At 44.3% G+C, this 18,058-nt stretch overlaps 1 protein-coding gene across 3 annotated transcripts; it reads left to right on the forward strand.

The window, feature by feature from the left end:
- Positions 1-473: 473 nt before the first annotated feature.
- On the forward strand, positions 474-3,007 carry GPR6 (G protein-coupled receptor 6). 3 transcript variants are annotated; one of them, XM_072738679.1, is made up of 2 exons: positions 474-836; positions 1,361-3,007. In XM_072738679.1, exons 1-2 carry the CDS (start codon positions 548-550, stop codon positions 2,473-2,475), a joined length of 1,404 nt encoding a protein of 467 aa, XP_072594780.1. In that variant the 5' UTR covers positions 474-547; the 3' UTR covers positions 2,476-3,007. The 3 variants fall into 3 exon arrangements, with proteins under 3 accessions (XP_072594780.1, XP_072594788.1, XP_072594799.1); XM_072738687.1 differs by having other exon boundaries at positions 1,364-3,007; XM_072738698.1 differs by lacking the exon at positions 474-836 and adding an exon at positions 910-1,222.
- The last annotated feature ends 15,051 nt before the right edge of the window (positions 3,008-18,058 follow it).

Genomic DNA, 18,058 nt, shown 5'->3' on the forward strand with positions numbered 1-18,058 from the left:
AGAGGAATTGCACAGGTTATTTCCAAAAACAGGAAAGAAAAAAAAAAAAAGACTGTTTTCCTCAAATGTCTCATCTTTTCTCTGTTTCCCACAAGTCTACATTTCTTCTCTGGCTGTACCCAACTGACACCCTGTGCCACAAACATCCTCTCAAAAAATCTCATTTTCCCCTAGTCCGTTCATTCCTGTCCCCAACACAGTACTGTATGGTTGTTTTTTTTTTTTTTGTATAAATTTATTTTTTATTGGTGTTCACTTTTTTAAAGGTAGCGGGTCTGCAGTCAGGCCTCCCCGCCGAACCGTCGGCTGCTCCAGGGGCGGACTTGGCCTTGATGCTCTCGGGGCCCCGCGGGGCAGCTCACACCTGCACCCCCCCCTCCCCAGGAGCTCACCCTCCTCCAGGACTTCATTCCCCTCTCCCTCTCCTCCTTCCCTCATCCCGTTCCTGGACGCTCTGCACTGGAGGCGGCCGCTCCGGCTTCTCCTCCCTCCTCGGCCCCCCTGAGCCGCGCTTCGGGGGAGGAGAGACGGGGCCGCGGGGTTAGTGATGCGCGCGGGGCCCAGCGAGTGCAGCCTCGCACCCGGGAGCGGGGAGCCTGACGTCACCGCGCCCTGCCCATCCCTCTCCAGCGGGCGCGGGGCTCGCAGCCGCCTTTTCTGCCTCCGGCTGCGCCTCTCGCTCTCGGCGGCGCCCGCACAGCCACAGGCGCCCCGCGCTCTGCTCCGCGCGGGCCCGGCCGCCCTGCAGGCGGAGGCTCAGTCCGCGCGGGGAGCGCAGCCCGGCGCCCCGGCCCAGCGCCCATGCCCAGCGACTTCCAGGAGCCCTGACTCCCCAGGTGAGCAGCCCGGCTCCCGAGACCAACTTTGAGGGTGCGGACAGGGGAAGGGGTGAAGCGTGGCCATGCATGAGTCCCTCCAGCCGGAGAAACGGGTGCACGCCCGGCTGCACCCCCTCCCCCAGCCCCCCTGTCCCGGGGACCTCCGGGGCCTCGCAAACTTCGCTTTCAGCACCGCGGACAGCGGCAGCGCCCGGGTCGGAGGCCGCCTGGCGCGCGCCCCAGAGCCCAGGCGGGACCCGAGCTCGGGGCGCAGCGGTGCGCGCGCAACTCCAGGCGCCCCCCGGGACGGGCCTGTGTGCAGGCGAGCGTCTGTGCACACTCAGATGTGTCTGTGCGGACATCCGTGTGCATTGCACGCGTACGCTCGCTCAGTCGCTCAACAGGTATTTACTGACTTGAGGCCCTTCCTCGCTCTGCCTTGGGGTCCCGAGGGGGGGGGAGCAACAGGAGCCGGCACCCTCGCCCCGGGAAGCCCCCGGCGGCTGGCACCCCACCCCTGACGCTCGGGCCCTCTCCTCCAGCAGGGTGGCAGCGGCAGGCGGCGATGAACGCGAGCGCCTCCTCGCTCAACGAGTCCCAGGTGGTGGCGGTGACGGCCGAGGGGGCGGCGGCGGCCACGGCGGGGGCGCGGGACGGCGGCGACTGGGGGCCCCCCGCGGCGGCGGCGGCGGCGGCGCTGGCGGGCGGCGGCGCGGCTAACGCGTCCCTGGAGCTGTCTTCCCAGCTGCCGGCCGGGCCGCCGGGGCTGCTGCTGTCGGCGGTGAACCCTTGGGACGTGCTGCTGTGCGTGTCGGGGACGGTGATCGCGGGCGAGAACGCGCTGGTGGTGGCGCTGATCGCGTCCACGCCGGCGCTGCGCACGCCCATGTTCGTGCTGGTGGGCAGCCTGGCCACCGCGGACCTGCTGGCGGGCTGCGGCCTCATCCTGCACTTCGTGTTCCAGTACGTGGTGCCCTCCGAGACCGTGAGCCTGCTCACCGTGGGCTTCCTCGTGGCCTCCTTCGCCGCCTCGGTCAGCAGCCTGCTGGCCATCACGGTGGACCGCTACCTGTCCCTCTACAACGCGCTCACCTACTACTCGCGCCGGACCCTGCTGGGCGTGCACCTGCTGCTCGCCGCCACCTGGACCGTGTCCCTGGGCCTCGGGCTGCTGCCCGTGCTGGGCTGGAACTGCCTGGCGGAGCGCGCCACCTGCAGCGTGGTGCGGCCGCTGACGCGCAGCCACGTGGCGCTGCTGTCGGCCGCCTTCTTCGCGGTCTTCGGCGTCATGCTGCACCTGTACGTGCGCATCTGCCAGGTGGTCTGGCGCCACGCGCACCAGATCGCGCTGCAGCAGCACTGCCTGGCGCCGCCGCACCTCGCGGCCACCCGAAAGGGGGTGGGGACCCTGGCCGTGGTGCTGGGCACGTTCGGCGCCAGCTGGCTGCCCTTCGCCATCTACTGCGTGGTGGGCAGCCGCGAGGACCCGGCAGTCTACACCTACGCCACCCTGCTGCCCGCCACCTACAACTCCATGATCAATCCTATCATCTATGCCTTCCGCAACCAGGAGATCCAGCGTGCCCTGTGGCTCCTGTTCTGCGGCTGTTTCCAGTCCAAAGTGCCCTTCCGTTCTCGGTCCCCCAGCGAGGTCTGAAGGCCCCCTCCGTCCCCCCGCCGGCGCCACACCCACCACCAGCCAGCCGCTCGCCAGCTGCTCGGTGCCTGCCGATGAACCCTGAGATCCCAGGGCTGCGATCCTGACTTCGGAGAGAGAGAGAGACAGACTGAACATAAATACACCAAACTCACAAAAAAAAAAAGAGGCTCATTGGCACTTTACATATACAGTGTATACATGTGTACATATATATACAGATATTTGTATCTTCTGGAGCTGTTCAGGATGTGGGATTTCCTGTTCTGTGAGAAAACTAGCAAAGGTGTGGTTGTGCACTCAACTCGTACATCACATTTGTCAAGTGAAGACATCCCAATACTGCTTAATTATAGCACTTTATTTTTAGCTGCTGAGCTGCCAAAACAGTGTTGCCATTTTCAGGGGCAGGAGAAGAAGAGTAAAAAAGGTGTATTTTTGTTGTATGTGATAGAATATTTTGCTGCACATGCATCGGTAAATTACTACATATTTTGTACACAAATAAACGTAATAAAAATGTAATTTTGGCCATGTGACTACTGGATTACTATTTAAGAGCTGGAAGATTAGTGCATTTACTTAAAAAAATTATGATGTATCGTCTCCCTCCTATGAAATCTAAAAAAAAGAAAAAGTAAAATGCATATGCATTTGCACATTGTTCATAAACTGTCACTGAAATACCTACTACAGATTTGGAGTGGGGGCTGAGAGGAAGTCAGACAGTCACATAACGATATTCATAGGACGCTAAAGGGTTATTGATGTGATCTGTGCAAATTCATCTACTCCCTGGTTTCCAGGTTTGGAAGATAAACTCCAGGGGATGCCTGAAACTATTCCTTCCTCTTCCTACATGCGCACTTATGTATTCTGAAACCACAACTTTTAGTTGTAGCTTTTCCGGTCTGGAAAGAATTTGAAATGTTTAAAATTCATATTGACTGAGTGTATCTTTGCTGCCCAATTCTTGCAGCAAAATTCACAGCCTTATAAAATAAATCCTTCAAAGACAGGATTCCAAGATACATTGTGCTCATGAGGCAAGCGAAGGTATACCCAGCAGCCCCTTCTGAGGTGCTTGTATCTTCAAAACAGAGTGTTAAGACTCCCAGGGACTAAACATTCCCATTCCACCAATGGATATGAGTCACAGCTAAATGGTTCCCCTCCTCCCCTTCTTACAGGATGATGTGAGGATAAATTAAATAAGCTAACATATATGGACATACTCTGGGCATCTACGAAGAAATCTGCACACAAGCACATGTCTTAGGCCTTAGGAAAATACCACAAGCAAACCTTTTTCCTAGAGTCCACAAAAATGTATCGAGTGCCTACTGTTTGCTAGACACAATTCCAGGGCTGGGAATACAGAAGTGAACAAAATAGACAATAAGTTTCTGTGCTTGTAGAGCTACATTCTGGTGGTGGAGATGGCCTACAAGCAAATAAACACAAACATAGAGAGAGATTTATTATAAAGATTTGTCTCATGGGATGCCTAGGTAGCTCAGCGGTTAATCATCTGCCTTCGGCTCAGGGTGTGATACTGGAGTCCTGGGGTCAAGTCCTATATTGGGCTCCCTACAAGGAGCCTGCCTCTCCCTCTGCCTGTGTCTCTGCCTCTGTGTGTGTGTGTGTGTGTGTGTGTGTAATGAAAAAATAAAATCTTAAAAAAAAAAAAAAGAGTTGGCTCATGCAGCTTTGGAGATTGAGAAGTCCCAATATCTGTAGTCAGAAAGCTGGTGATGGTATTGTTCCAGTCTGTCTCCAAAGGCCTGAGAACCAGGAGAGCCCATAGGCTCAAGACCCGAGAAGAATTGATGTTTTAGTTTGAGACCAAATGCAGGAAAAGACCAATGTTCCAGCTCAAGATACTCAGGCAAGAGTAATTCCCTTTTATGTAGCCCTTTTATTCTTTTCTGGCCTTCAATCGGTTGGATGAGGACCACCTACATTAAGGAAGGCAATCTGCTTATTCATTCTACCATTAAATGTTAATTTCATCCAGAAACAACTCAGAAATAAGGCTTGACCAAATAGCTATGCATTGTGTGGTTTAGTCAAGTTGACATAAAATTAACCATTATGCCAAGAGAGCACAAAGATCCAAAATAAAGGAAAAGTGTTTAAGGATGAGGTACTCAACTGTCCAAATGCTGCTGAAAAGATAAGTAAAATGAGAATTAAAATCAATGGCGATAGATATTTTTTAATGTCCATATCATTGGTGAACTTGACTAAAGAAACTTCAGGAGAGTGCAGGGGAAAAAACAGCTTGACTATAGAAGATATAAGAGAATGTACATGAGCAACCTAGTCCCCAACATCTTGCAACAGAGGTATGACCTTTTTAACACTATGAAATATATTATGTTTTATAGACAAATGGTTTTATAGTGTCTGTAAATTTAGAGCCAGGAAGCTCAGCATTATTGCTCATTCATCAAATTAACATTTTCTAAAGAACTAACCTTCATAGACTATTCAGCATCATGAGACACTTTCAGGCTCTATTAGTATCCAGAATGCGTTCAAGCAGACTGAAATAACAAAAGCTCTGGTTGTAAACATTTCCAAATATATGGTAGAGAAAACAATATAATTTCAGAGATGGAACAAAGAAGTCAATGTTATTATACATTTTATAATTATAGACAAAAATTCCTTGCAATCAGTGAATTAAGAAAGTTCCACACTAGGATAATAAGACAGGGACCGTGGAACTGACTTCATTCCATTTGGTATTAATATTCAACTTCAGCCCTAGCCCTAATCAAAATGCTTGAGAGAGCCAAGAACAAGAAGATACTAAACAATCAGGTTGTTAATATCCTGGCTTACGCAGTTGGCCAAGCTGTGTACTGTCAATAGGCTTCATATTAACCAACTTGATTAGGTGGGGATATAAAATTGTGAATAGGTCTTGAAACACTTCTATAGAGGAATGTCACATATTCATCCGACTTATCAAATATTAAGAATCTACTATTTCAGGCCCTATTCCAGTTGCCAGAAGCATAGTCTTTAAGAAAGGCAAGATTCTAAAAAAAAAAAAAGAAAAAGAAAAAGAAAAAGAAAAGAAAGAAAAGAAAAAAGAAAGGCAAGAGTCACCTAAACATCCAATTGCTTACCCACTTTGCTAAGTAATGAGTGTCAAAAATTTCATACATTTGAAAAAAAAATTTTCATACATTTGGGACACCTGGGTGGCTCAGCAATTGAGCGTTTGCCTTTGGCTCAGGTTGTGATCCTGGGGTCCTGGGATCGAGTTCCACTGCCTATGTCTCTGCCTCTCTCCCTGTGTCTCACTGAATAAATAAATAAAATTAAAAACTAAAAATAAAATAAAACAAAATAAAATAGGGCCAATAATTAAATAATAATAATGTTAATAATAATAATTAATCTTTAGCCAAGAACCTGTTCTTATTCCCTTCTTTACTATCTAGGTTAATGGCAATGTTGTCTTTCCAGCTGTTCAGGCCAGAAGTCTTAGAATCATACTCACCTTTCTCTTTCTCTCATACCGCCTATTCAATGTATCAGCAAAGCCTGCTGTCTTTACTTTTAAAATATACTTTACTTTCAAAATGGCTAGGATCCACCCATTTCTCACCACTTCCACCACTATCATCATCTCTTGCCTGAATTACTGTAGAAGCCTTCCTCTGGTCTCCTGGCTTCCATTCTTGTGCCCTTTATTCTACTGTCTACACTGTGGCTCATCCCCACAAACAGGTGCTCCCTTGACTACCCTTCAGATTTAGGCATGAGGCTACCAGCAGTCTATCTCAAAGGGACAAACTTGGAGAAAGAAGTATTGAGGCCTGGAAATAGGCCTTGAGTAAGAATTTCTTGAGGAAAGAATTTTGGGGTCCTGGATACCTGGTGCCTGGTCTAGAAGTGAGGACATAGACTTTTCACCCCAAGAGAAGGAGCACAGCTGGAAAAGTCCTAGAACACGCATGAAGGGCCCTGCATGGCCCAGGATATCAGTTTTCTATTGCTGCTATTAACAAATGAACACAAACTTGGTAGCTTAAAACAATACACAGTTACAGGAACCTGGGTGGCTTGGTTGGTTAAGCATCTGCCTTGAGCTCCGGTCATGATCTCAGGGTTCTGGAACCACCCTCATCACACTCTGTGCACAGTGGGGAATCTGCTTCTCCCTCTACCTCTCCCCCTGCCCCGCCCCCCGCTCTTGCTCTCTCTATCTCTTTCTCTCTCAAATGAACAAATAAAGTATTTAAAAATACACATTTTTATTCTTTTATAGTTATGGAGATCAGAAGTCTGAATAAATTTCACTGGGCTGAAATCAAGGTGTCAGCAGGGCTGAACTTCCTCTGGAGGTTCTAGGGGGAAAATCTGTTTCCTTACCTTTTCCATCTTTTACAACAGCATTCCTTAGCTGGTGGCCCCTTTCTCCTTTCTCCATCTTCAGTATATATTTTTCTTAAATGGTCATATTGCCATCTTCTGTAGTCAAACTTCTCCTTTATAAGGAAACTTATGATTACATTTAGGGCCTGCCCAGGTAATCCAAGATAACCTCCCCATCTCAAAATCCTTAACTTAATTACATCTGCAAAGTCTCCCTTGCCATCTAAGGCAACAGTTACAGCTCTGAGAGCAGCACTGATTTAAAAAGGTACAATAATAAAAGTAAATACAGAGTGATAAGGATCCCATACGAAGGTTAGAGAAATTGTATGGAAGACTCCACTAGGATGGCAATACTGAACCAAGTCCAGAAGAGCAAAAGAAATTTGCAAGGCAAAGGACATTAAAGAAGGGCTTTTCAGACCAAGGGGACAATGTGAAGCACAAAAGTGAGGCCCATTTAGAGAAATGTAGGCCATTCAGTATGGCTGGAGTATATAAGATTAAGAGCTTAGAGAGAAAGTAGCAGGAGGTAAGTCTGGAGAGGAAGGCAGGAGCCAGATCACAAAGAGAAGCATTGGAAATGGATTGCAGGTGGGAAAGACTAGAAGCCAAAAGACCACTTTGGAGTCTGGTTGCAGCAACCCCGGTGAACAGTGAACCTCAGCTAAGAAGGGCAAAAAGGGTAGGGGGAAAGGAGATGAACTTGAGAGACCTCAAAGAAGTTGAGTGTGTCCAACTAAGTGAATGATTGTAGGATCAAGGAAAAGTTTAGGAGTCAAGGATATTCAACTGAGTGGATTCACTGAGATGGGAACATATGGGGAGAGGCAGATTTGAGGAAGAGGATGGTGAATCAAGTTCACCATACATATTACATTTCAGGATCTGTGGGATAGTCACAGGAAGCTAGTGACTTTGAACCTCACAAAGATGGTGGGGCTGGAGACATCATTTTGGTAATTACCAATCTTAAATTAAGGTAGAAGTAAAGCCATGGGAAGCAATGAGGAGAGGCTAAGGTCATGCTCTGGGCACAATAATATATGGAAGTACAATGCACGAAAGCAAAAGAAAACAGGAGATGAAGGAGGAGCATCCAGGGGAAATCCTTGGAAAGCCAAGAGGAAAAATGTTTTAAGAAGGTAGTAACCAAGAATGCCTGAGTGGCTCAGTGGTTGGATGCCTTTGGCTCAGGGTGTGATCCCTCAGGTCCCAGGATCAAGTCCTGCATCGGGCTCCCCGCAGGGAGCCTGCTTCTCCCTCTGCCTGTGTCCCTGCCTCTCACTCTGTGTCTCTTATGAATAAATAAATAAAATCTTAAAAATAAAAAAAGAAGGTAGTGACCAAGTAGCATGAAGTCTACCCAGAAGTTAAGTAAGAGAGGATTTAGAACATGTTAGATTTAGGGACATGTTGGTCATGGGAGCCTATGGGAGAGCAGCTTCGTGGAGAGCAGGATGAAAACTAGATTGCAGTGACCTGAGGAGGAAATGGAAATTTCTCCATTTTTACCCAATAAATTTAACTTGGAATGAAAGAAAAGAGACAGAGTAGTATCTAGAGGACAAAAAGGTGTCACAAGATCGCCTTTGTTTTGTTTCTTAAAGATAGGCAAAAATTGAATATATTATTAGAGTGAGAGGCGAGTACCATAGAATTAAAAAAGCAGATTACAGCAGAGAGGAGAAAGATCGCTGACAGGGTGAGTCTTCAGAGAAGAATGGGGTCCATGGCAGGGTGTCACAGGGAGAGAGGGGCTTAGTCAGGAGGAGGTGGAGACACAGCTCTGCTACTCTGACAGGAGGCAAGGTGGGAATGATTGGTACTAATAGAGCTAAGTTTGTAAGTGGTGGGAGGAAGTGCACAGAGTTCCTACCTGACAACCTCAATTTATCTGAAGGAGGAGTGCCAGTTAAGACACTATTGCAAGAAGTATCAAGAACCTGAGTTAACAACATTGGGAACAAAGCTGTGAACTTGAGATAGCATGATCATTTAATCAAAATTAAAGGTCAGATCATACCATATCGATGGTGAGAATGTAAAGGGGTACAGTACTTTGGGAAATAATACGGTAGTTTCTTAAAAAGCTAAACCTATGCCGACCATACAACACAGCCGCTCCACCCCTAAGTGTTTTCCAAGAGAAATAAAGCATATGTCCATATAAAGACTTGCACATTTGTGTTAACAGCAGTTTTACCTGTCATAGCAAAAACTGGGAAGAGCTCAAATGTCTTTCAAAAGATAAATGAGTAAACAAGTTGTGGTATAATCATACAATGGTATAACCAGGAATTAAAAGAAAAGTAGTATTATTACATGCAACAACATGTCAGAATCCAAACAATATGCGCTGAGCAAAAGAAGATAGACCAAAAAAAAAGTATATATTGATTGTAAATTCCATTTATATAAAATTCTTGAAAATGTATATTGACAGAAAGCACTTCTGGTTTGGGATTGGGGGAGTAGAGATAAGAGGGACAGACAAGGATCACAGTGGGGCACAAGGAAACTTCTTGAAGTGATGGATAAGTTCATTATCCAAATTGTGATGATGTTTTCATGGGTGTACACATATGTCAGAGCTCATCAAATTGTGTACTTTAAATATGTACAGCTCACTATATGTCAGTTACAACCTCAATAAAGTTGTAATAAAAAAAGTTCAGAGAAAGAATTACGGTAAAATAACAGCTAATTAAAAATAGCTGTGCTTTGTGAAAATAAAGTGCAAAGTTTCAATATGACATGGTGTATTAGTCAGAATAGGCTAAGTTATGCAATAGTAATAAACAGCCCCAGATCATAGTGACTTAACACACAGAAAAATTCTCACTTGTACAATGTTAACTGCACTACCTGGATGACTTCCCAAGGCAGCTGTTCCCTGTACAGCAAGAGAACCATTCCTCTTCTGGCTGTATTCCTGCAACATGAGGCCTTCTCCACATTCACTGGGGCAAGTGAAGGGAACACCGGAAAGTATCACGCCAGCAATGAAATGCTTTGGTGCATAAATTACACTTCTACTCACGACCCACTGGGCAGAGCAAGTCAGGTAGGGCCACCTAATTACAAGGGTGTAAGGAAATGTAACACTGTTGAGTGCTCAGAAAGAAAGGCCAATCAGAAATGGACAAATGCAAGAATATTTTACCATTCATGGCTTCGAGAACAAATACATTGTTTGCCATTCCAAACTGACCACCAAGTTGCAGACAGAGAAGAGATTCTCAAGATTCAAACCCAAATTTTCAAATATTGTTTAAGACAGAAATTTGTGGTCCTTTAATAAAATTTATGTATGAGGGCTGTTGAGTGCAGTTAGCAGAACACAGTGTGAAAACAGTCAAGACTTGAGGTGAGCATCGAGGAAGTGCTGTGCCAGAGAGGAGACTGATGTTCTAACTCAATTGGACTTTGCCCCTGGTTACACAGGAGGAGAGAATTATGAAGGCTTAGCACAAATCCTTCTCTGAAAACAGAAACAATCCTAAACCCATGTTGTTGGATTTTTGTGGATATGCAAATTGAGGGTAAGAGTGCATTTAATGATAGTGGTCAGAGGATCCAGAAATACCTGAATTCCACCCACAACTTTATTAAGCACCTCAGGGAAATAGTGCGGGACAATATGAAGTCAAAATCGATAGCTTTTGGAGGAAAGGAGGGAGAAAGTTGGCTGTGACTGTGAGCTCTGGCTTTGGCATACCCCCTAAATGTAGAGCATCCTGGGAGGCTGGGTTGTGTCATACAAACTGTCCTTTGTCCTGAAGCCAGGCAGGCCTAAAGAGGCTCCTCCTAAAGATTGACTTGCTTTGCCCAATTTAAGCCCTCAATACTCAAATTCCAGGTCTCAAATCTTGGCATTAATGGTTACAAAGCAAAATAAACTAACATCAAACTTGCAGCCCCAAGGAGAGGAGAATCAGAATGAAATAGAGAGAGAGAGAGAAAGGTCAATCTCTAGGTAGCCTGGACCTGGTTGCCTGGGAGGAGAGACAAAAGGAACTGGCCAAGCCTCCAGACAAGGAGCACCACTGTCTCTACTACTCCAGCCAGAAGGAAGAAAATATGCAGTCGGCCATTTACTAGATGGACCAGTTGGAGTAGCACACCTGCCATTGAAGGGTGGGAATGAGAAAGAAAATGGGAAGCGGAGAACTGTCTTTACAATGCAGTCTCCTGACTTCTAACTAGCTGTGAGACCTTAGGCAAATGCTCTCCTGTACAGTGGGTAGTGATAATAATAACTGCCTTCCAGGGTCGTTGTAAGGATTAAATGAGTTAATATATAAAGGTTGAATAGTGCCTGGCACATGGGAGCATTATAAATGCCTTGGCTGCTGTTGTTATGACTGTTCGTGAGGTTATTAAGCAGCCTTTATGAATGCTGAATTTCACATAGTTTAGATTTTATAGCCTTAAGTGCATTTTTTCTCGTTTCCCTCTTTCATATTTTTCTATGCTGTTTTCAGTAATCTATATATCTCAAAACTTGTCATTTCAATATCTTTAGCTGCTGCTCTGAAAATAATATGAATACCACATACAATATTTATATAACATTTTTGACACATAGTTAAGATTTATCTCCAAAACAGCAATCCAAATCAATATTATGCCCATCTTTTTCCAGTGAACTGAAGTTAAGATCTGAATATTTGTTTTAAAATACTGATCTTTAGGGGCGCCTGGGTGGCACAGCCGATTGAGCGTCCGACTCTTGGTTTCAGCTCAGCTTGTGATCTCAGGGTCGTGGGATTGAGCTCCACCCTCAGTGCCAAGTCGGCTTGGGATTTTCTCTCTTCCCTCTTCCCTCACACTTGTGTTGTCTCTCTATTTCTCTCTCTTTAAAATACATAAATAAATGTCTAAAAATACATGTATACATACATACTTACATAAAATATTGATCTCTCATTGTCAAATAGAACCTTGATACTTAGGGATATTTGAACAGAATAACAATGATGCTGATAATGTCATCTCAGCTTCTCTCAAACCAGATTCTTTGTACAGAAAAACAAGGAACTAACCAACAAATATACACAGTCTCTCTGTCTCTCTGTCTTTGTCTCTGTCTCTAACACACACCCACACATACCACATACACTATGTAATATACCTGCGAGTCCCTGGGATTCCCAGGGCTCACTCTCTAGGAGGATATACTACACAACCAGTAGTAGTTTGTGTTCAAGGACGTTCTACAGAACTGGATTATTTTCTAGAGATTTGCCATGAGAAAGAAATTTGTTGAGATCAACTCCAGAAGTGTAGACAACCAGCAGATCAAACATTCCCAGGCAGAGTGACGGCGAAATGAACACATTTCAATGTAGCCATGCAAGTGGCAACAGTGGGGAGAAGGACCTATCGTCACTAGGGGGAAAGGGTCTACGTATTATAAGCCATTGGGGTGTGCAATTGACAGCTGTGTGCTGGACGCCTCCCTGTGTGTTGGGTTAAGTCCTTGTGTAACCAAATCCAAGAATGAGTATAACGCCTGATAGTAGGGTGTTACTGTAATATTCAATAAGCCTATATTAAAAGAATAATTCTCCCCAGATGTTATTACTATTATTAACGGGAACACATAGTAAATAAGCTCGAGACAACATTTTTCCTTTTGCTGGAAGCATGTTAAATTTGTTTTGCACATATTTTACACAGAGGTGCCTATGAAAACCATGGCAAGAGGTAAAGACAGCTAAACAGTCATTTGTTTCATAACATTTTGATAAATTGCATTTCCACTACCGTGAATGCACATCCACTTTATTACTGAAATGGTGACAGCTGATAACATTATCGTCTGTTGCTGAGTCATTTAATCAGTGATTGGTGCCACAGGACGGGCTGGTACCAAACCAGCAGAACTTTCTATACCATGCGATGTGCACGTGAAAACCAACCCACCTGGACTTTGCAAATGGCATGTAGCTCCAGGTTCCCCGGGGCTCTCTCCCTTCTTCTCCATATAAGGGCTGCCTTCTCTGTCTAGAGAGGCATGGGGTCTGCTGATGGTTTGGATTGCAGACTCAGAAAGGACCAGGGCTGGAAGGGACCTCAGAGGACATCTCGTATAGTTCCCTTGGGTTTCAGATAGAGATATTGGGCCTCAGAGAAAATGGATCACTTACCCAAGACTGCACAGCTAGTAAATGAGGAAGACACATCTGGAACTCAGGTTATCCAAGCCTCCTGGTGTTTCTTCCCTGTTACATGAGGTGTGTGATAATCTGTCAACCATATAGACTCAGTTGTGCTCTCATCTGTCTGTACAGACTGTCTCGGCCCCGCTCTGTGTGCTCAGAGATGTCCCTCCCAGAAAAGCAGCTGGGCCAGGACTCCCTACCACCCCTAGCGCCTACATTGAGCTCTGAGCATTGTAGGGATGATTACCCAGGCCTGATCTTTGGCAAGGGGGTGCTAATGGAACTGTTCGCAAAGCCTGACACTCTCTCTTCCAGACCACAAATCCAAGGTCCCATGGCTTCAGAGTCCTGGTTCTTTGGTGTAATGAGGGAAGAGAGTTTTGGCCTCAGACTCTGCTTATCATTCTCTCAAAACTCAAAGTTTGGCTACTTTTCTTTTCATCAGAGCCCACAAGACAGAATAAAAGCACCCAGGAAACAGAGTTTGGTGGCAGCTTCCAGCTCTATTGTTGGGGATGACAGTCTTTGGCTAAGCATTCGATGAGTTGGTTGACAAGCTGAGTCATCAGCCCTAACACCAGAGCCAAATTCTCTTGTGCCCTGTAATTCAATCCAAGACCTGTTCTGTTTGGTGCTTCAACAACTAAATCATGCAGTCGACCATCTTAAGGACTTTAAGTAAAGCTTTTAGTCCAATGAGTCGAGTTTTCTATGTCCCCCAATTAACTTTAATATATATTAATGAATTAAAAGTTAAATTTTCAGGGGCACCTGGGTGGCTCAGTCAGTTAAATTCTGCCTTCAGCTCGGGTCATGATCTCAGGGTCCTGGGATTGAGCCCTGCGTCAGGTTCTCTGCTCAATGGGGAGTCTGCTTTTCCCTCTCCCTCTGTGTGTTCCCTCTCTGAAATAAATAAATAAAATCTTTTTTTAAAAAGTTAAATTAAAAAAAAAAGTTAAATTTTTATTTGATTAAAAAATTAAAAGAAAATCCAAATGAGTACCTATCCATGACATGTCTAGAGAAGGGAAGACTTTCTGAACTTAAAAGCAGTGAACAAAATTACAAGGTACATAAGAAATTAAAGTATGTGTACTAAAACAAACCCTGCCATAAGCAAAATTAAAAGAAGAGCATAGTACAGAAAATATTTTAAAAATATATATGACAACAGCATTACTCTCTTATATCTGAAGAATTTTTACAAACCAAGACAATATTAATAAACCCAACAGGAAAACTGACAAAACCATGAAAGACATTTCACAAAGAAAAATAAACAATTGCTCAATTACCCAAAGAATGTAAATTAAAATGAGATGCCAGTTTTCATCTAGCAAGTCAGATAATTTTGAATGAAATTATCAAATATATATTAAAAAAAAAAAAAACAGGGTCGCCTGGGTGGTGCAGTTGGTTAAGTATCTGACTCTTGGTTTTGGCTCAGATCACGATCTCAAGGCCATGAGATCAGGCCCCATGTAGGGCTCTGCCCTTGGTGCAGAGTCTGCTTGAGACTCTCTCTCCCTCTCCCTCTGCCTCCCCCCACTCCTGCATACTCTCTCTCCTCTCTCTCTAAGATAAATAAATCTTTATATACATATGTATATATATAGATATATTAATATATAAAATATATTAAAATATATGTAGAACTAAAATACGTATATATTAAAATATACGTAGAACTAAAATGTAAGATGGCAATAACATTTTGCTAAGAATGGAAATTTATGAATTAGAGAAATGCATGGTGGAGAAAACGAACAGTCTCTGCATTGTTTGGGAAACAGTAACAGTGCTGTATTAGTTTCATTTAGCTGCCATAACAAAGTACTACAAATTGGAGAGCTTAAAGCAATAGAAATTTATTCTCTCATAGTCCGGAGGCTGAAAATCAAATCAAGGTGTAGGCAGGGCTATGCTCCCTTTGAAGGCTCTGGAAGAGAACACTCTCTTGCCTATTCCAGCTTCTGGGGTCCCAGTCATTCCTTAGCTTGTGGCTCCATCCATCCATCTCTGCTTCTATCTTCACATGGCCTTCTAGAACCTATGCATGTCTGGTCCTCTTCTGTCTCTGATAAGGATCCCTGTCATTGGATTAGGCCGCATCCAGCTAATTTCAGATGATCTCATCCACTGAGATCCTTAATTACATCTACAAAGACCGCTTCCCTAAGTAAAGCCACATTCAAACATATTTTATTCAGCATGTATAGTTTTCTTGGCGGAAGAATTAGTTTCTTGCAAGCTGGGTCTATGTCACTGACAGAGGTACTTACTATGTTTTTCATGAGTGAATTCAATGAGTTATCGTGTTGTTTCTCCAACTCCTGCAGAACGTGTGTTTTCAATGTGTGCATTTTCAATGTACATATCAATGGTGGGGTGCTGTGTGAGTCACTTGTATTTCTTAGCTATTTCTCTCATACCAGGCCTTGTGGCTGTCCTTGTGGCTGCTCACTGTTGCATCTCGGTGTGGGCCACATTCTAGTCCCCCGGTTATGACACTCAGATTGCTCCCAACTCCCTACAACCACAATAGTATCGAAAAGAATATTCCTAGGTATGTCCCCTTATTAACCAGCCTGAAATTTTCTTTGAATTATATTTACCCAGGAGCAGAATTCCTATATCACTTGACTCAGAATTTCTGAGTCAAATAATTGCTAAGTGTGACTAAGTAATACTATGTTGTTCTCCAAAACGCTTTCTCTCTATATTAATTGCCCAGTATCACAGAAGTATCAGTAGTTGGAGTTTTCCTTGTAGCAGGATAGATACAGTAGTGATGCTTATCATTGTGGTCTCACTCCTGCCGCACACACACCTCATTCTTGCCATGGCATCCTTAGTTTTGCCACATGAACTGGCTCCACAGGCCACAGCTGCTTGGACAAGAGTAGACAGCAGGGCCATGCTGAGCCAATTCTCAGATACTCTCTACCAAGAATTTGGGATAAGGACATTGAAAGACCCAGTTAGAGGATCCAGACACTTGAACTGAAAGTTTATATTAAGTCAGAAGTGGACCAGTTCCACCATCTTCAGTACCTTTTTGCACTTAATGCTAAGCAGGAAAATTGGCACAGAGAGAGTCTGAAAATGGACTTGACCTGTGGCTCTGCCAGAAATGAAAGAACCACTTGATCGCCTTGACTCTCTGGACCTGGTCCTTGTGTGTCTGGCTGCATGTTTGTTTCCTATTTTGGATACCTACAAGATTAGCTCCTTGTTAAATCCTCAAAAAAAAAAAATTGATTTTACCTGTGCTAGCTTAAACAGGCTAAGTTTCAAGTAACCAAATAGCTCCTAAGGAAATACACAGCTTATTTTCCTATTTTTGTAGACAGAGTGCCTAGTTTTTGTAAATAGTTTTCTTGGTACACAGCTAACTCATTCATTTATATATTGCCTACAGTTACTTTTGTTTTTGTTTTGGTTTTTTTTAAGATTTTATTTATTTATTCATGAGAGACACAGAGAGAGAGGCAGAGACACAGGCAGAGGGAGAAGCAGGCTCCCAGCAGGGAGCCCAATGAGGGACTCGATCCTAGGACTGGGATCACGCGGCCTTGAACCAAGGGCAGATGCTCAACCACTGAGCCACTCAGGCATCCTGTCTACAGTTGCTTTTGTACTGCCAAGGCAGAGTTGTAACTGTATGGCCCACAGAGTCTAAAATAGTATCTAGACCTTCACAGAAAAAGTTTGCCGACCCCAGCTAAATCTTTGGATAACTCAGTGGCATCACTATGAGTATCATCCATTGCAGTCTGCTTTGGAACAGTATTGCACTCAGGGTTCTTGAGATGGACAGATGGCTGTTTGTGCCACATTAAATGTCCCCAGAAAGCTGTTAAGCTCTAGTGACCGGTTTTCTCTCTCCCCCGGTTATTGAGCTTTTTGGGTGGGATGGTGGCACCATGGTAGCTGTTGATGTGTCTCTGCCCTGACTCTTCCCTTACATGGCTATGTGACCTCAGAGGAGGCCCTTCACCTCTCTAGACCTTATCTTGTTCACCTGTAAAATGAAGGGTTCTGCTGCAGGTGAATTCTAAGTTCTCTTTTAGCCCTGCCACTCTTACGAGCAGCTCACCAGCCAAGATCCTATCTGTGACGGAGCATAGAGAGATGCTATGTTAGCTGAGAATAAGCTTATTCATCAGGATCTCAGGGAACCCCTCACTTAAATATATTAGATGGGGAGTTCATTATATTCAGTGGCACCTCTGTGCTTCGTGGTTCTGACTTAGGCAGAAATGCTTTGAAAATTGGTGGAATTTCATGTTCTAGAAATACACCATAGAGCTCCAACCACATTAGAGAAGTATATGAAGAGCAGGAAAAGTGAGCTAATCTTGTCAGCTTCTCTGCTGTATTCCAAATTATTTATGACGTGGCATATTACTAATGGAAATATAAATTTATAATAAAGTATAAAATAGGAGATGCAGTGTCTAGTATTAAAAGCAATATAGTATTGTGACCTTACAAAAGTTACAAATGTAGTACTTGGCCTCTTGTTCCAAATTTCTAGTTCAATTTCCTGCCAGTATTCTCCACACACAGTAGCAAGGTCAACTCTTAATCAACTCTTAATCATCGTAGCGAGAGCTGGGATGGCGTGGGCTTGCAGCAATCATCTCTCTGTAAGAACAACCACCCAGCAACACATTTTAGGACTAAGGATGAGTCACTCAAAAATACGCTTGCTGGTGGAGTTTTACAGAAAGTCATACCAACAAACTGTGGAAGCCATGGTACATGGGAGCCCACTGAGGAGAAAGGCCAGCTTTTATCCATGGAGGTTTTAAAAGGCTTAAGAAGAACATTTTCTTCTTTTAGGTTAATTAATTCTAAATTAAGGATTCTTTTGGAAATTGAAAAAGACAAGAAAGCTGATGTTTACCATTCTATTTAAGAATAAACAAGATGAGGAAGGTAAAATCTGAGCTGATTACATGAATTTCATGTTTAGTTAATGTCTGCTTGTTTTTAAGCAGGTCTTTAGTAGC

This window comes from Vulpes vulpes, chromosome 1, assembly GCF_048418805.1.
Source record: "Vulpes vulpes isolate BD-2025 chromosome 1, VulVul3, whole genome shotgun sequence".
Taxonomy (NCBI): Eukaryota; Metazoa; Chordata; class Mammalia; order Carnivora; family Canidae; genus Vulpes; species Vulpes vulpes.